Source organism: Armigeres subalbatus, chromosome 1 (genome assembly GCF_024139115.2).
Source record: "Armigeres subalbatus isolate Guangzhou_Male chromosome 1, GZ_Asu_2, whole genome shotgun sequence".
NCBI lineage: Eukaryota > Metazoa > Arthropoda > Insecta > Diptera > Culicidae > Armigeres > Armigeres subalbatus.
Genome location: NC_085139.1, coordinates 117,999,642 through 118,019,932, shown reverse-complemented (window position 1 = coordinate 118,019,932; position 20,291 = coordinate 117,999,642). Strand labels below are relative to the sequence as shown.

The following is a 20,291-nucleotide window of genomic DNA, read 5'->3' as shown; positions in this document are numbered from 1 at the left end:
AAGACATATAAGACTAATAAGACAAATAAGACAAAAAATACAAATAAAGAACATCTGAAGGAATTCTTGGAGAAACTTCCGGAGGAATCCCAGGAGGAGCTTCCGGAAGAATTCCCCGAAAAACTTCTGGGGGAATTCCCTGAGCAGCTTCCGGAAAAATTCCTGGAGGAACTTCCAGGAATTCCTCCGGAAGTTTCTCCGGGAATTCCTCCGGAAGTTTCTCCGGGAATTCCTCCGGAAGTTCCTTCGGGAATTCCTCCGGAAATTCCTTCGGGAATTCCTCCGGAAGTTCCTTCTGGAATTCCTCCGGAAGATCCTCCGGGAACTCCTCCGGAAGTTCCTCCGGGAATTCCTACGGAAGTTCCTCCGGGAATTCCTACGAAAGTTCCTCTGGGAATTCCTCCGGAAGTTCCTCCGGGAATTCCTCCGGAAGTTCCTCCGGGAATACCTCCGGAAGTTCCTCCGGGAATACCTCCGGAAGTTCCTCCAGGAATTCCTCCGGAAGTTCCTCCGGGAATTCCTCCGGAAGTTCCTCCGGGAATTCCTCCGGAAGTTCCTCCGGGAATTCCTCCGGAAGTTCCTCCGGGAATTCCTCCGGAAGTTCCTTCCGGAATTCTTCCGGAAATTCCTCCGGAAGTTCCTTCGAAAGTTCCTCGGGAAGTTCCTCCGAAAATTCTTCCGGAAGTTCCTCTGGAAGTTCCTCCGGGAATTCCTCCGGAAGTCTCTCCGAGAATTCCTCCGGAAGTTCCTCCAGGAATTCCTCCGGCAGTTTCTTTAGGAATTCCTCCGGAAGTTCCTTCAAGTCCCCCGGAAGTTCCTCCAAGTCCCCCGGAAGTTCCTCCGAATTCCTCCGAAGTTCCTCCGAATTCCTCCGGAAGTTCCTCCGGAATTCCTCCGGAAGTTTCTTCGGGAATTCCTCCGGAAGTTCCTCCGGGAATTCCTCCGGAAGTTCCTCCGGGGATTCCTCCGGAAGTTCTTCCGGGATTTCCTCCGGAAGTTCCTCCGGGAATTCCTCCGGAAGTTCCTCCAGGATTTCCTCCGAAAGTTCCTCAAGGAATTCCTCCGGAAGTTCCTCCAGGAAGTTTCTCCGGGAATTCCTCCGGAAGTTCCTCCGGAAGTTCCTCCGGGAATTCCTCCGGAAGTTCCTCCGGGAATTCCTCCGGAAGTTCCTCCGGGAATTCCTCCGGAAGTTCCTCCGGGAATTCCTCCGGAAGTTCCTCCGGGAATTCCTCCGGAAGTTCCTCCCAGAATTCCTCAGGACGGTCCCCCAGGAATTTCTCCGGAAGTGCCTCCGGCAATACCACCGTAAGTTCCACCGAGAATTCCTCCGGAAGTTCCTCCGAATTCCTCCGGAAGTTCCTCCGGGAATTCCTCCGGAAGTTCCTCCGGGAATTCCTCCGGAAGTTCCTAGTGCCACCGCAAATTCCTCCGGAAGTGCCTCCGGGAATCCCTCCGGAAGTCCCTCCGGGCATTCCTCCGGAAGTTCCTCCGGGAATTCCTCCGAATGTTCCTCCGGGAATTCCTCCGGAGGTTCCTCCGGGAATTCCTCCGGAAGTTCCTCCGAATTCCTCCGGGACTTCCTCCATGAATTCCTCCGGAAGTTCCTCCTGGAATTCCTCCGGAAGTTCCTCCGGGAATTCCTCCGGAAGTTCCTCCAGGAATTCCTCCGGAAGTTCCTCCAGGAATTCCTCCGGAAGTTCCTCCAGGAATTCCTCTGGAACTTCCTCCAGGAATTCCTCTGGAACTTCCTCCAGGAATTCCTCTGGAACTTCCTCCAGGAATTCCTCTGGAACTTCCTCCAGGAATTCCTCTGGAACTTCCTCCAGGAATTCCTCCGGAAGAACTTCCGGAATTCCTGGAGGAACTTTCGAAGAAATTTCTGGAGGAACTTCCGCAGGAATTCCTGGAGGTACTTCCGAAGGAATTCCTGGAGGAACTTCCGGAGGAATTCCTGGAGGAACTTCCGGAGGAATTCCTGGAGGAACTTCCGGAGGAATTCCTGGAGGAACTTCCGAGGAATTTCTGGAGGAATTCCCGGAGGAACTTCCGGAGGAATTCCCGGAGAAACTTCCTGGAGGAACTTCCGGAGGAATTCCTGGAGGAACTTCCGGAGGAATTCCTGGAGGAACTTCCGGAGGAATTCCTGGAGGAACTTCCGGAGGAATTCCTGGAGGAACTTCCGGAGGAATTCCTGGAGGAACTTCCGGAGGAATTCCTGGAGGAACTTCCGAGGAATTTCTGGAGGAATTCCCGGAGGAACTTCCGGAGGAATTCCCGGAGGAACTTCCGGAGGAATTCCCGGAGAAACTTCCTGGAGGAACTTCCAGGAGGAATACCTGAATGAGAGTCTCAAGGAATTACTTGAAGGAACTTTCTAGAGGATCTTTTAAGGGAATTCTTGTAGGAACTTCCCGAGGATTTTCTGGAGGAGCTTCCCGAGGAAGCATTGGACTTCCCGAGGAAGTAATTTCTGCATCATTTCATGCAGGATCTTACAGAGGAATTTTTGGAGGAACTTTCGAATGAATTCCTGGAGAATGGAACTTCCCGAGGAATTTCTGGAAATGCTTCGGAGAAATTTCTGACGGAGCCTCCGGATGAATGTCTGCAGGAATTCCTGAAGGATCATTTTAAAGGAATTACTGGAGGAGTTTCATGAGGAATTTCTGAATGGACTTCTAGAATTATTCGTAACGGAACTTCCGGAGAAATTCCTGAAAAAACTTCTGAAGGAATTCCTGAAGGAAGTTCCGAGGCAGGTTCAGAAGGAAATTCCGCAAGAATTTTCCGTTGAATTCTTGAAGGATCTACCGGAAGTATCTTTCACGAAGGAACTTCCAGAAGAATTTCTTAAGGAACTTCTGGAGGGATTCCTAGAGTGTATTTTAGATGAATTTCTGAAGAAGCTTCCGGAGAAATTTTGAATGATTTTTATTGCATTAAATAAGTTCACGCTGATGCACGCCGCCGATCCCCAACGGCGTTACGCTGTCACCACTGTCTGAAAATGATTCATCATCGATATGAGCAGAGTTCTAATTCTGTCTTAGAAAACAGTATGTAGAACAAATTATAAAAAGATTCAATCGATTAACCAGTCATTTACGTCGCTTCCGCCCGACTTTAAAAAACGATTTGGAGAAAAACGTGATTAAAGATGAATTTTGGATTTTTTTTTGCATGCCCCAAAAAAAGCGAAGGAAAGTGTTCCGATTGTCTCGTATTGTATTCATCAGAACCTAAGCTATAATTTAAGTAAAAAAACATTTTTTCGAGCCCCCATCAATGGCCTAACCCTTTGAACGACGCATTCAAGAACGTGTAAACTGGGAGGCAGAACTAGTAGCAAAAAACCACATGATGAAGTGGATCTCGTGCAATCGGTGCTGTATCTTGTGCAAACAGTACTAGAAGTATAATTCCGCCTGTGGGAATTTCCCTATAGTATTAGAAAAGGGAGATCAAGACGACATCGGCAGTGTAGAGTCCGTGGAACATCACGGAACACCTTCAGGTATCGAAACGTTACCAGATAGACTAGACGGCATGCAACAATCAGCTAGCAATATGAAGGAAGTGGAAGGTATTCTTCCAGTAACGTTGCATAACCATTCGGTATACACATTATTGGACGAGTGGAGATTATCTGGCCTACCAGAAGTGGGACACGGTGCAGGCTTTTTGCAGCACAATTAGCGGCAAGGGGCCGGGGAAAGATTATTGGCTGATGATTAACCTTAAAGTTAATGATCAATTAATGAATAGTCAATTTATTTAATTATAAATTATCTATAACATTGCTTTATCAGTAGTTTTGTTTGATTTTTAATCATATTTTTTCTGGTTTTCGAGCTTTGAATTTTATAAATTCCAGTATCTCACAATAAGTTACGTCTTGATTTTTAGAACGGAACTTGATAATGATTCGAAGCGGATGTGCTGAATGACCTGGCCATCATTATCCTTGGCAAATATAAATCCAGGATCTATGATGAGCAAATACGGAGTGGGATGAACTGATCACCAGCTTCTTGGTGCGGTGGACAGAGTTATTTTGATTTTTGGATTGGATTAGCATTCCATTGCATAGCACTTTTACTTTCCGCCTTCCCGTGTCATTCAGCGAAAGACATTTTACGTCGGAACGAGCAAGGGGATGCTACAAGAGATGAAAATTTTAAGAAAAAGTTGCCGCTATTTATTTACAAGTTCTTACCTGCTTGATGACAGACAAAACATTATTGCTTCGCCTACTTTATCGATTGTATTTACAAATCGTCAAAATTACTTTGGTAATTTGATCAAATTTTCCTTGACCTTTTTCCTTTAGAACTGCGTACTAGGCTTAACAAGTGAAAAAAAAGCTTCTTTGTTCAAACAACTTGTTTGAAGAAATCCTAACGTGCAAATTTATGACAAAGATTCAGCTTCTGATTTTTAAGAATTTAACGGTAAGTCGCACATTGGCAATTATATTACTCAAATATCCAGGGAAAAAAGAGAAATAATAAAATAGTAAATTAGCAATGATTTGTAATAAATTCAAAAAAATTGTAGAACAACTACTTTCAGGGGAAACAGAGTTTTAATGCACTTAAAAGCTTGAAAATCACTTTAGCATGGTCAAAACGTGAACGGAACAAATCGCAATGTTCACAAGATATTTAGAGCACACCAAAAGCTTGCGTATAGAGGTTGTTGCGATAGTTTTCGGCATTTATATCTCTAGTTATATTTTCTTCAAAATTGAAAATAGCCCAAAAACACTAAATCGACTTGAGCCACCTCGAAATTTTATCCAAATTAGCTGAAAATTTGACAGAAGGCTTATTTTAACATAAGAATTATGATTCTGTGCTGACCGGTTAAGTTTTTGAAACTTTTTAAAAACATGAAGAGGTCTAATACTCATGTATAGAAAAACTTTCAATTTATAACTGAGGAAATGCTAATAAAATACTTAGATGAAAAGCAAGCCGAGTTCCGTGGGGAATATAAAGTGATTGAAGAAGAGGAAGAACTCGTATTATGGTAAGTGAAGACAATCTTCGACACCATCTTTTTTTGTCGCTCAAAGTTTAAATATATATTACACGTTCTGGTATATCAACAACCATTGTGAGATAGTTCCGGGATATTCTGAGTCATCCAATCGGATCCTGACTTCAGAACTTGCGATATACAGACGCTACAGTACTTTTTTCATTATTCAATGTTTTGATATGTATTCAGATGTTCCTATAACAGCTCCTGGAAAGTGTACCAACATCGTAAAACAGAAGGCCAACCAGCATTGTAAAATAGCTATGGGATATTTTGGCTTATCTAAACTGTCCTTTAGTTCAGAACTTGAGTTCTACAGCTGCCTTTTCCGTCACTCAAAATTTTGAAATGTATTCAGCCATATTCAACACAACTTCTGGAAGACCAACAGATACCGCAAGATGGTTTTTATATATTTTGGATCATCAACTATAGATCGTATGTCACGGACAGTTTGGTTTATCCAGAATATCCCAGATCAATCTAGCGGTGGTTTTAGATCCAAAAGATGTGATGAATGATGGCACGTGTCTGCCGTTGCTCGCGGTTGGCTTTTCCTTATTGCCAACCGCAGTTTATAATTTTGCGAGAAGGCGTCACGACAGTTGGCGCAGTAGAAGCTTCCGGGTGTTATGGTTAACACTGAAAAATCAACTCTTAGTGACTTTTTTGTTAGTGGAAAAGTTTAATTCAGGTGAGTTTGCGTAAGAAATGTCGTTGAAAAAAAGGATTATGAGTACGAGTAGAGGAACATGTGGAATCCTAAGTTTTGGAAATAGGAACATGCGAATTCCTATCAAAGAATGCACGATGGTTGAGGAGCATGAGGACTCCCAAGTTATAGACATAGGAATATTTGAATTCCTATTCAAAGAATGAAAGAAGTCAGAGGAGCATGAGGACTCCTCAGTATTGGAAATAGGGGCATTGGGATTCCTGTTCAAGATTGAAGGTTGGTAGGGGAGCATTAGGACTTTTTGAAAATTGACAAGTTTTGAAAATAGGAACATGTGGATACCTTACCTATTCAAATAACAAAAGATGGTAGAGGAGAATAAAAACTCCCGGAAATAAAGAGGCAAAACAAAGCAAACTTTTGATGGAGTGTTGAAATTCCGTATGATTCCGACAGCGATGGGGTTTAAGGGGGAAATAGGGAATTTGGTTTTCTATTCGAAGAATGAAGTAGACTGTTAACGTAGGAAAAGTAGCAATCGAATTCCAAGTCAATGATGAAAGAAAGAAGAGGATAATGAAAACCCCCGTCCAAGACCGGGACCGAGAGTAATTGTTAAAAATAATGCTTATGAACTATATAGGGGAACTGTCCCGATCTCCATCTCACTGAACATATATTCATCTCATCGCGAAACAAAGAAATACAGCACTAATTTTGTCGCTTCTTTTTGTCAACATGCGTGCTCACTGCTGAAAAAATCACAAAAATAAGAAACAAATCAAATTGCTTTCCATTGATTGTTTTTGATGGGATGAATATCGGAGCCATGAGATGAATTCCAGGAGCAGTTCCCCTATTTTAATTGGTTTCGGATGTGATTTGATTTGGTTACGTTTTGTTCACAGATTGAACTTGGAAGAGAAAGAAATAAGATAAATAGCGGATTTAGATCTGATATAGAATCGATTCGAAAGGAATTTGGTTAGATTCGTATTTTATTTGCACTAACATTTACAAAACAACTGAAGCCGATAAATAATCCTTAATCGAATTAGGATTGGATTAAGGTTGAATTTGATTTTAATTTAAATGAAGTAAGTTTTGATTAGAATGAAATTCGGTTTGAATTTTTTAACGGAATTTGATTGTATTCTTATTTGATTTGTTTGCAATGGATTTGAATTGAATTGATATTAAATTGAATTTGGATTCGGATTAAAAAAACCAGAATTGGATTTTAATTGTATTAGGATTGGATTTAGAATGTATTTCAACGAGACAAGGATTGGTTTTGGATTTGATTTGAATTGGATATGGATTGGATTTAGATTAGGTTTGGATTAGATTTGGATTGGAATTGGATTTTATTTGGATTGGATTAAGATTAGAATTAGATTGGATTTGCATTGGAATTGGATTGGATTTGAATCAGATTTGGATTGAATTTCAATTAGATTTGGATTGGATTTGGATTCGATTTGCATTAGATTTGGATTGGATTTGAATTTGCATTTGGTTTGAATGGGATTTGGATTGGATTAGATATGGATAAGATTAGATATGATTGTATAGCTTTTGATTGGATATGGATTGGATTTGGATTGGAGTTGGATTGGATTTGATTTAGATTAAACTGGGATGGATTTGGAATGATTTTTGATTGGATTTGAATGTATTCGCATTGGGTTTAAATTGGATTTGGATGGAATTTGGATTGGATTTGGATTGAATTTGGATTGGATTTGGATCGGATTAGGATTTGATTGAATTTCGATAAGATTTGGACAGTTTGGGTGACCCAGAATATCCCAAACTATCTTCTGAATTCTCTTGTCATAAGACGAGTGCTACAAGTGGCATAATTTCAAAAAACTCGTATAGAACGCATTTAATGACACAGGAGTGAGATCAATATATCAAAAGAACGCTATTTTTATCTGTAATCGAATGACATCATCATACAATTAAGAAACAGTTTTAAATAGTTAAAATAGTAACATTTATACAAGGTAAAAACTGATCATGGTTTGAACTAAATTCGTACTAAATAGTAACATTTATACAAGGTAAAAACTGATCATGGTTTGAATTAAATTCGTACCATGGTTTGAACTTGTAAATTCAGTCATGTTCTGCTGCTGTCCGCTAGGAGCGCTGCATGCGCCTAGCTGGAGCATTTTGTTTACATTTCCAATATGAAAAAATCGCAATTTTCATATCGATAATTTAGACAATTTTCACACGTTTCGAGTTACTAATCTAATGCGAGAAGATGAATAGTAAAACAAATTTGCTTTTCTATAGATTTCCTCAGCGTTTCATGCATGTGATTAGTATTATATTTAGGAGCTGCTGCAGTAGTTCAAATCATGGTACGAATTTATTTCAAACCATGAACAGTGTAGTTCAAACCATGGTACGAATCAAAGTTATGTAATTATTAGGTTTTTTCAATGAACTAGCATACTAAGTATAAATATGTGCACCCAGGATGTTTTTAGAGAGATAATGAACTAAGCTTCCATATAAACTAGAAATCGCAGTTGTAACATGTCCCTTTAATGAAATAAATCAACTTTGTTTTGACGGCTCATCTGAAACCCGCCATTTGGTTCAAACCATGATTGGATACCCTACTACAACAACGGTTCTTATATCCACACGATCTGTACATACGTAGAAGATTCATATCTACCAGGATATGTAGGGGAAATAGTTCCACGGGTATTGAAGCTTTGAGTACCGAAAAACGCTACAGTCACAACTATTAATCCCTAAGTCCATAACTTAAGAACATTTAAGATAACCGAAAATATTTAAAAGTTATCTTACGATGTCTTTCAACCTTCCAGGAGATTTAATCTACATAATTAAATACATTTGGAAATGTTGAGTGACGAAAAAAGCTACTTTCGCAGCTGTAGGTCTGAAATTATGAACTCAGTGATAGTCCGGATAAACCAGAATATCTCAAGACGTTTTACGATATCTGGTTACCTTTTCAGTAGCGAAAAAATATTTTTAATAGCTGTAGATCTCAAGTCCCCAACTCAAGGTTCTTTCCCAGAACTACCTAGTGCTGATTTTTTCTACCTTCCATAAGACACAAAGAAGCCAATTAATGTATTCATTAAAAAAACTTTGAATGACGAAAAAGCTACTTTCGCAGCTGTAGACCTCAAGACCCAGAATATTTCAAAACTATTTTACGATGTTTTTAGACCATCTAGAAAATTCAATGTATGCGGATATAGTTGAATGGATATCGAAACTTTGAGTAACTAAAAAACCTTTTTATAGCTGTAGTTCTCAAGTCCTAAACTCAAGAACAGTTTGGATGGCATAGGACGTCCAAGAAAGATTAAAAATAGTTTATCGTATATCACGGCAACTCTACGGATACTTTTGAATAAACATCTTATTTCGAAACAACACCGTTCGCTACCAATATACCTAATATTTCCTATTTCCAAACTTCTCCGTGTTCAGAGTGTTCTAGGTTGTCGTAAGGCCTGGATCGCAAACGCTTTATATGTTTTACTGATAGGGAAATTAGTTTTAAGCAATTTTGCTGAAGCCATTGTTCCCTATAATCCATCGTTCGATTTTACACATTCATTTTTCTTTTGGGGTCATCTTGTACCCTTGGGCCTGAAAGGGTTTAATGACATGCAAAACTCTATTGCTCTTTACTGTGCTAATGTTTCAAGCGAAAGTATGCTGGACTCAGGCAGAAATTTAAGGATTATTTTTTATTATTTAATAATCAAAAATAATTATATTAAATGATCAAGTATAACAAACATGTACAAACATTCATACGGACATCTTACTTCATCGATCTGATATCTCCAATTCAAAATCTGGTTCAATAATAGATACCTATTTCCTACTGAATAATTATACAATATATCACTGGAGGTTCGGAAAATGCCAAAAGAAGATGCTACATATACTAAGTTGAAACATGTAGTTCTCCTCGCATCACTCAATTCTTCGGGTCTGTTCGAGTTTTATGTCGCACCTTGAAGCGATTCCATCGCCCAACAGTAAACAAAGTATTGCATTGAGAACAACTGAACCCCTATCTCAACGAATCTGATAGCACCATGAAGCCCGTAAACATTGAGCGCACGAGCTCTCGCGGGCGCGCTCTCTGCCTCTCTGTGTTCGTTTCGAAGTAGCGACGATAGCGACTAAGGCCCCTTGTGCCTTATGGATGGTGGAATAGAACATCCAACCATCAACATTGGATCGAGTGTGACTAACGCACAGTGCCCGAGGGTTGAATATTTCTGAACTTTATTGTTCTAATCTTGGTGTAATATTAAAATGTTTATCAAAAAATATATAAAAAATAATAGTCATCTAAATTTAGTTTATTTTGTGAATGTATACAAACTTGAATTATTTTCCGCCCTCAGTAAAATTTTCGCCTAAATCCAACAGCAATTGTTATCCAAATTCGTTAGTTCAATTGCCAACACTTCGATAATACTTTATTGAGTTTCGATGGCTGGTTTTTCTTACCGAGATCTTGGTATCATTACCAATGTCTCGGTAATATTATGAATTTTTCACTGGGACTCATTGACTACAGTACGGAGATCCCAGCTTTTGGATTCTCTTAGTGTCAAGACTGTTTCTACTATCTGTTAGGTAGGAAGTTGGAAAATCGAGACCCTCAAACACATCTGATAACATGTGCTAGGGTAATTTACCCCATGTTGGACGGATGAAACCTACACCTGCGGCCTGTTATAGGATGTTCAGTAATAGACGAAAACTTTGGCAAAATTTAACGATTTATCTCAATTGAAAATCTTTGTTTTTTGTTCAACTTTCTTAAGTACTAAATTTCTGCCTACACGAAAAAACCTCTTTAGTGCAATAGAGCATTTGAAACCTCAAATATGTAAAACTGTATAACAACTCCGTCAAAACAACTAAAGTCCGTCAATATGTTAATAATCTATATTGACCGAAAAAGCAGTTATATTCTTAGTTTCATGAAACCCTACGCTCAACTTCTCTCCCCAATACGATAATTCAAGGTTAAACTTTTGTTCGCCTTTTGATCGAAAGCATCCCACTGTTCAACGCGGCAGCGCAGACACAAGCAGTGTGCACGAGCTAACAGGGCACGGACGACGGGGTATTTAAACACATCACTGAATCGTATTAAAATGAATGCCAACTTTAGGACCCTCCTCGATGGTGCGCTTCTAGCGTTGTGTAATATGATCGAATGGGTCGCGCACGGACACTGACACATACAAAACTGCTACAGAACACCCATACAAATGCTCCCTCCGTCGTTGTTTGCTAGTTTTTTCCACAACTCTACTGATAAGGGGGTGTAAAACAGAATGCCCTCCGTAGACAAAGTGATTCCATGAAGGTTCTATTTTAGCGTATTCGATGGTTGCTTTTAGGTGATACGCCGATGCTTATATTCTTACCTGTGGAAATGCAGCTCCGATGCTGCCGAGGTGACTGTTCCACCGAACGCAGAACTGCTGGGACTGCCCGGAACTCATCCTGCTATGTGACACAATGCTGCCTTCCTTAACTCTAATCTTCTGCTGCTTTCCAAAAGCGAGCTCAGTACCTTGAGCTACTTGAGACTCTTTGAAGGACACCTTTGGCTTCAACTCTTCGATGACGATAGTATATCTTTGCGCACTCACATTGACACTAAACGACGAGGTAGAGACACACGGAACACACTACAGCAGCGCACACGGTTTCGGATTAGTCACGAGGGCTCTTCTTCGCTCGCACTATAGCTGCCTCTTGTGGTCAACGAGTTAAAAATGAACGAACGTAAAAAAATCGATACTTCCACAACCCCTTACTGTGCTCGTTTCCAATCCCTTCCGATCTGACTGCTGGCTGTGTAGGGTGTGTGGGACGACAGCATGGACCTTATGTTCGCTTCCCCTTGGATTGGACACATAGCGTTGTTTAAAGTACCACATGTGCAGGGGTTCCCAGTTGGTTTGGGCATTCAGTTCAATGAATTGTTCAGGAAAAAATCCTTGCCAATTTACGTAGTAGTAATAGTACTTAATTGTGACTAGTTGAGATGCCAACATTGAGGGAAACGGCGCTTTAATTTAGTACCTATTTGTCATAGATTCGAAAATCAATATTTCACGTAGTTGTTGGACACCAGAATGTTCCTTAACGCTAGGCTATTTTACACAGAACTTAATATTAAACAACAAATGAAGAACTTACTCAACTGGATTTTAATCCGAAACTCAATAGCGTTAAATTACAACATTTATTACTCCTTAAAAAGGCTTATTCTCACGAAATATATTATGTTCAATATCACAAAAAAAGCGAAATTTGGACCTTAATATATTCCAGATTTTGCACACGTACGCATACATACACGTACATGTGATCAATTGATCAATCTATGTCTCAATAAATCCTCATAATTGTTTTTTGAAAAGATTTGCTGTCAAATTGATATTAATTGTTTTAATGAAATTTAGAAATTGGAAATATTCCCGACTTCCCTGGGCATAAATGTATCGTCAATCATATATGTTATATGAATACAAAAATGGTAACTCGGCTTAGAAACCTCGCAGTTATCAACTGTGAAAGTGCTTAATGAACACTAAGCTGCGAGGCGGTTATGTCCCAATGGGGGATGTAATGCCAATAATAAGAAGAAGAAGTTAAGGATAAAATCTCGGATTAAACAGCGCACTAGAGAAAAAAAAACTTCAGCGAATGTTGTTGTGAGGAGTAGAGCCATAAGGGCTACTTAATGGGGCCAAGTATCCAACATATCCCCATACAACTTGTACGTATATCGCCTCCACTTTAGCATCTTATGTGGCATCATATACGAGTTTGTGTTGACTGAGCAACAGTGTATCGCTTGCTTTCACGACCTTTCATAAGACGAATTTTCTTCAAATTGAGAGTAGTGAATATGACATTGGTAGCGGTCCCAGGCACATCATAGCTGGCCGCGGTTGAAAAAAAATATTTTCCGTGCTATCGTCTGTAGCCATTCAGCAGTACAAAGAGAAGTCTTTTAACAAATTCCAATACGGCCCTTTCAAAGGACCGATTTTTAAAAATGAGCGCCTTTGCAATTACTAACAGCATGCGAACAAATTTCAATCAACTTCACTGCCCATGATTTTATAGTTGACGTATCAACCATTCGAAATTTCAGCGAATTGGGTATGAAAATATGAGAAAAATATGAGGTTTTTCATAGTTTAACATAAAGAGCATGCTTTCCTGATCTCCAACATATTTTCATTTTGTTTGTAAACCTTTTATTTACATTTTAATAAAGCAAACAATCTTCTTCTTCTTCAATACAATAGACCAGTGCATGATGACGTAGGTTGACAGTTCACAGAGCTTTTCACCAGGACTTAGTCTCCGGAGAAGCTTTTGATAAAATTGTTTCGTCATTTTATTCGCATGTAGATGTCCGTTGCGATTGATTTTATGCTGAATGCAAAGAATATCACTGAAATATTCGGATCACAGCAATTTTAAACTAAAAATATGAATTTTAATTTTCCCCTCGTCGATTTTTCTTCTAACACCTTGTAAACAATCTCTGTGAACTGTCAAAATAAGTGAGGTTAAGTTAAAGTTTGCATTGGTCTATAAGCCATTTCAATCGATAGAATGACACTAACATTCATAGAATGACAGTTGGCCCATGCAGCATAAGAACAAATTTTTAGTCCCATACAAATTTAAAATGCAAATTAAAAATAGTTCCGGGGCTCCAAAAAATCTGAAAAATTGGGGTTAGGCTCAGTTTTTTATGCAGATTCAGAATATGTAAAAACATATATACCGCTAAACAGCCCGATTTAGTTTATTATGCCTTCACTAGGTTTTTTCAACCGCTGCAACATCGATACGTTGCTTGTTCCAAGCCTCATTTATGTGCTTACGGGTTGAAATGTTTTAAATCTGCGATGTTTGTCCCTAAATTATTCGAAATACATGCGAAAGTGCAATGGTTGTTACGTCAACTATGGAATCATGGGCAGTTCACTTGAGTGCTGTTCCTACTGACGACGAGTTTTGTGTAGCAACACTGCCAACGGCCGCCATTGTTGGATGAATTTTCAAACACTTTCGGTGAAACAAATTCTTTTCTGTGTATAATGCTGGTCTTGAAAAAGGACAGATTAATTTTAATTGTACAACTTGACCGCCATCCGATGCTTCGGCTGGTACACTTCCGTGGAATCTCGACCGTAAATGGCGCGCTGCTGCTGCTTCTACAATCGCAATAGACGTCACCGAAGCGAATATTTTTCTTCTTCCAACGCCACCGTGTAGCTGTTACTGGGACCGCTCAAACGAAAATGACGCGCACACCAGGGGGAGAAGGCGGAGCACTGAATCCCTACCCCAACATGTGCGACATCTAGATTTGGTTCTAAACTGTAAACAACAGTGTTAATTCTCTACCACCTTTTTGTTATGGCGAGGCAATTTTTATGCACACTTTTGTTTTCGATATTTTGTCAAAATTAAACACTCAATCATGCAGCAATATAACGATGTGGTATGCTTGAGATACCTGCTTGATTACAGGGACTCGAAAAAGAATTTATTTGCAGTAACTAACCGAATGTAAAAATGTTCACATAAACGATTGCGCCCTAACACCGGTTCTAAGCTTCGATGCAGAGTACACGAGCTTTGTTCGCCAGTGACAGGCGTATGAGGCCCTTGGCGCACACGGCTCTTTTTATGCACGTAGAAAAGATGAAGCGGTGGGTCAAAAGATGCGTACCTTACGTCAATCTGATGTCCATGCTGAGAATGCATGAACGGGATTGATTGGTTCTGAATTTTTTACCAGGCGTGAAAGAATTGAATTTTCAATAGTTGATTGTCAATAGTTTAAGAACAATTATCAAATTAGTGGAAGGTTTGCGAATTGATTAATATATAAATCTTGAAAATCCATTGAAAGATAAAGACGCTATTAACGTTTGTAATCTAACATTATTTCGAAATTATAATTTTGCACCCTGTACCCGAGCCTTCCCCTTAGATGTACACGGTAAAAAATATACACGTCCATGCGAACTGTTCTGCATTTGAATATGCACTACTTTGGAATCAAATCAATATCAACAACTGATCTCGTCGCATTCAAAGACCACCACTTCCATTTGACGTGCACAATGTTTTGATTATAAAAGAACAAAATAAAAAAATAGAATTACCTCAGCTCAGATTTGAATAACATACCTTTGCTTGAAAGTCCTTCGTCTTACCATGACTCCATCTCACACTTCGAAATACCTCTTGAAATAAGCAGAACAGATGAAAGAACTGTCATCTATTTTTAGAACAACACCAATATCGCTCCACTCTTAAATCAATAGCATTGAACCTGTGAATTCAATAGCATAGCACTTTCAATTCTAGTGGAGACATTATTGGTGCTGATCGAAGTGCTAATCATTTCAACATCCAGTGAGTAGCACTTTGATCAACACTGTTGATGTTATGGAATTGTCTGCATTCAACACACTTGTGAAAGGTGTGACACCACTTCAAAATCAAAGGAATATCATTTTCAATAATAGTGATTTTAAAGTTGATCATTCAATAGATGGAACAGTTAAATTGAGCGTGTTGATTTTTTACCGTGTAGTTTATGTCAGAATCAATATATTTTAATGTTACACGTTTGGTAACTTGTTTCATATCGAAGTGAGTTTGTTTCAAGTTGTATCGGTCTAATTCCTCAATTTCTAGATAAAATAAAACAGGCCTGCGTAGAATTACAAACCGGAGATGGCGAGTTCTATTTTCGGTTCGTTATACGATGTTTACGGTTGGGAAATATTCTCAACTTCCTGGGCATAGTGTATCCATTGTACTTGCCACACAAGATACATATTCATGCAATGACGGGCATGGAAAAGCTTCCAAATAATAATTTAGGAAATGCTAATAGTATACTAAGTTGAAAAACAGGCCAAGTTCCAGATCATCGACTCATGGAAAGATCGAGACGTGGAATATAAAATCCTTGGAAAGCTGTTTGAAGGGACCATCATAGTTACCTAGAAAATGAAATAATTTGCCCCCATGAGTTGATATCGAGTCATAGAACATCGACTCATGAAGGTTTGACTGTAAAATTATAGACACTTTTGAAGGAAGGGTATACAAACTTTAAGGAAAAGAAATCGATTCGAGATATTCGAGATACGAGATACGAAATCGATTCGAGATACGAGGTGTTATGAAAGTAGAAGATGACCCTGCTGATGGAGGACAATTTGTGGTAACAGCAGATCGGAGGAAGTATTATCAGTTCAGCGCCTAACCAAATGAAAACAGCGCACCACTTCCGAAGTTAGGTTTTAGCGTACGGATTGTGAGAAAAAATCCAACTTCGCTGGCGGCTAAATTGGTTTTTACTGAACTGATAATACACAATTCAAAGAGGCTCAAGAGAAGGCAATGTTAGCCATCCACTACGATCCACCATTAAATGGAAGACAAGTTCGTGTCCTCGGACTTACTGGTGACCTCCAAAAATGACACCAGAAGAGAATTTCTGAGACGCAGCTTGACTATTTCTTCTTCTTTTTCTTATTGGCATTACATCCCCACACTGCGACAGAGCCGCCTCGCAGCTTAGTGTTCATTAAGCACTTCCACAGTTATTAACTGCGAGGTTTCTAAGCCAAGTTACTATTTTTGCATTCGTATATCATGAGGCTAGCACGATGATACTTTTATGCCCAGGGAAGTCGAGACAATTTCCAATCCGAAAATTGCCCAGACCGGCACCGGGAATCGAACCCAGCCACCCTCATCATGGTCTTGCTTTGTAAACTTTGAAAGCCACCCTCATCATGGTTTTGCTTTGAAACATGGACAATACTCGATGACGATCAGTGCGCACTTGGAGTATTTGAAAGAAAAGTGCTGTTGGGGTACAAGTGGAAGAGTACGTGGAGGAAGCTAATGAACCATGAATTGCAGCAGCTGATTGGGGATTTATCGTTTAAACCGCCAATATCGGACGACTGCGGTAGAACTGTAGTACGACAGCTGCTCGAGCCACGACATCAAAATCATCATAGAATATTTAAACGCAAAGGTTGGCAAGGGGGAAGAGTTCCGCCTGACTATTGGAAAGTTCAGCCAGAATGTCGGACAGTAGCCCGGTGAAAACGGTTCTCGACAACGATCCGACGGGCACAAGAAGGCAAGGTGCGCAGCGAGAAGGTGGATCTATCAGGTGGAAGATGATTTGCGGAACCTCCGTAGACTGCGTGGTTGGCGACGTGTAGCCATGGACTGAGCCGAATGGAGAAGACTCTTATATACCGCACAGGCCACTTCGGCCTTAGTCTGAATAAATAAAATAATACCTATCCGACATTATCGACGTCAGGACATATCGTGGCGCTAACATGGATTCTGATCACTATCTGGTGATGGTTAAACTGCGCCCCAAAACTATCCGTAATCAACAATGTTCGGTACCGACGGCCGCTGCGAAGCGACCTAGCGTTGCCACTGCATACGCGCAGCATCACGAGGCAGCGTTGCCGGAACAGGGTGAGCTCGATGGGGCCCATCTTGAAGACTGATGGAATACAGTTAAAGCAGTTATTAACGACGCAGCGGAGAGCAACGTCGGGTATGTGGGACGAAATCGACCGAACGATTGGTTTGACGAAGAGTGCAGACAGGTTGTGGAGGAGTAGGATATAGCGCGGTGTAACGCTACAGACGGAAGCGGACGCAAACCCGCTTTTTTAGGAGAAAAAATGCCGCCTGGTAGAAGTGGAATGTGAGGAGGTAGAACAGCTGTTCAAATATCAAGAAACACAGAAGTTTTATCAGAAGCTCGATGCAAATCGCATAGGCTTTGTACCGCGCGCCAAAATGTACAGGGATAAGGATGAAAACATCTTGACCGACGAACGTGTGGTGATCGAATGGTGGAAGTAGAACTTAGAGGAACACCTAAACGCACCGAGAAGACAGACAGTGAGGATCAAGGCAGCAGAGGAGACGATTACAGATAATTCAGCGGATGATGGAAACCAACCTGCCCCCACCTTGAGAGAAGCTAAGGATGCACCTCTACAGCTCAAGAATAATAAAGCAGCTCAGTGGCGTAGCCACGGGGGTGGTTTTGGGTATAAAACCCCCCCCAGAGACAACATTTATGGAAGAAATTTTTTTTTTCGAAAAAAAAATGTTCAGAAAACCCCCCCCAGACCAATTTTCTGGCTACGCCACTGAGCAGCTGGTAAGGATGATGTCGGAGCTGAACTCATCAAGATGGACCCGGAAAAGCTGGGCAATTGTCTGCACAGGTTGATTGTCATATGCCCCATCTACAAGAAAGGTGACAAGTTTGACTGTTTGAACTTTCGAGCGATTACTATTCTAAACGCCGACTATAAAGTGATATCCCAGATCACCTGTCATCAATAATGAGTTCGTGGGAAGTTATCATTCAGGCTGGGTTAACAGCCGCTCGACGACTGACCAAATCTTTACCGCGTACAGCTGTGGAAAATTATGGACGAGAACAGTTATCCAAAGCAACAATGGTCTTGTATAAACGTGGTCTTGTATAAACATGAAACGCGATTCTTGGTGGAACTTTTGAAATCTGTGCGAGAGGTATCACAAGTTTTGCATTTTAGTATAAGCTCGAAGTATCACTACCGATGCTTATGAGAATCTGTAGATGAAAACAACAGTTTTTTTTTAATTTACATTTTTTGCTGGATAGTAATGAAAAGTTATGTAATTCATATCTGTGATGGTAATCAGATCGTTTTTGTTTTTTGCAAATCTGATTAAATTGTTATTATATCATTCAATTAATTATCTTAAAGATAAATCGTCTAGCTCAAACCTTTGTAGGGGTATGTGGCGGGACCATCATCATCATCATCATCATCATCATCATCATGGATGGTGTGCAAAATTGTGAGGAGATTTCGGGCAAACACTCCAGTTCGTTCGAAATCCGCCGGTGACTACGCCGGCGGTGATTGACTAATCCAGTCAATCCAGTATTTTGCGCGCGGTAATGAAGTAACATGTGATCTCATCGAAGATATCCAAAAAAACGTATGATTAGAAGAATCATCAGGATCATCATTTTCAATGTGAGATTTAGGTAGAAGGAGTGAGAAAATTTTCCAAACGTAGTTCATTTTAACTGAAAGTGTAACTCATTAAACCACTGGACTATTCAGTTGATGCTACTCAAATAGGAATTGAAAGATCCTTCATTCGGAATACTTACATGACGATGTTACGAGTAGATTAAACCACGTATATTAAACCACAAAAAACTTTATATGGTACATTATAATCCAATTGAATACTCTTGAACTTGTAACATAATTTAGAAGTTTTTTTTTTATTTCTCTTATAAAGACATGAAGGCCAAAAGTGTTAGGAAACAGACACGCATGGTTGTATTCGACGCAGGTCTCATAAATCGATTCCTCCGTTTATAGAATAGAATTTCCATTACAAGTGAAATCTCAAATATATTATAGGTTCTTAAGTAGAATTGTGGGAGGGTATTCGCTCGCTGCTTGAGTGTAAAATTTATTCAAGAAACTAGAAGCGTATAATTTAGATTATCTTTTTGCATTATCTATATACATAAAAATGAATTTCTGTCTGTCTGAACCTTATAGACTCCGAAACTACTGAACCGATCGGTTGTATGCAGAGGTTTTTGGGGCCGGGGAAGGTTCTTAAGATGGTTCGAGACCCCTCCCTTCTTTGGAAAGGGGGGCTCCCATACAAATAAAACAGAAATTTCTGCATAACTCGGAAACTAAGCAAAGAATTAATCAATTTTAGGCGAAACAAAGTTCGTCGGGTCTGCTAGTTTTAAAATAATATAAAATGAATAACTCGAAGCACACTTATGATTTATTATTAATTTATCCATGGCTTTTGAAGCATACTCTGATTAAAATATGTAAATATTATCTACCTTTTGAATGTCAAAAAGGAACTAACTCGTCTGAGGCCGCCATTATCGAGAGTGAATTTATTTGTCTCGCAGATGATATCGACATTGTCGGCCGAGCATTTGAATGCGTCGAAGCCAAAGTACATGCTAGTGGGCGAAACCGTGCACGACAGGGTCCGCCTGGGAAGCAGTGTCACGATAAAGGGAGACACTTTCGAGGTGGTCGAAGAATTCGTCTACCTTGGATCCTTGCTAAGGCTGATAAAAATGTTAGTGGTGAAATACGAAGGCACATCATCTGTGAAAGTCGGGCCTACTGTGGGCTCCAGTAAGAACACTTCCGCAGTTACCTGCGAGGTTTCTAAGCCAAGGGCCTCATACGCCCGTCACTGGCGAACAAAGCTCGTGTACTCTGCATCGAAGCTTAGAACCACTGTTAGGGCGCAAATAAATTCTTTTTCGAGTCCCTTTAATCAAGTAGGTATCTCAAGCATACCACATCGTTATATTGCTACATGATTGAGTGTTTAATTTTGATAAAATATCGAAAACAAAAGTGTG

General features: G+C 40.0%; 1 protein-coding gene across 4 annotated transcripts in view; it reads right to left on the bottom strand.

Annotated features, from left to right (window-relative positions):
• LOC134205024 (protein tramtrack, beta isoform) overlaps positions 1–20,291 on the bottom strand; it is a 75,532-nt gene that overhangs the window by 51,931 nt on the left and 3,310 nt on the right. The window contains exon 2 of one of the 4 annotated variants that reach the window (XM_062679883.1): positions 11,185–11,517. In XM_062679883.1, the coding sequence (XP_062535867.1) occupies positions 11,185–11,262 (78 nt within the window). In that variant the 5' untranslated portion in view covers positions 11,263–11,517. The remainder of the gene's footprint in view (positions 1–11,184; positions 11,518–20,291) is intronic. The other 3 variants (XM_062679884.1, XM_062679886.1, XM_062679887.1) reach the window with 3 other exon arrangements.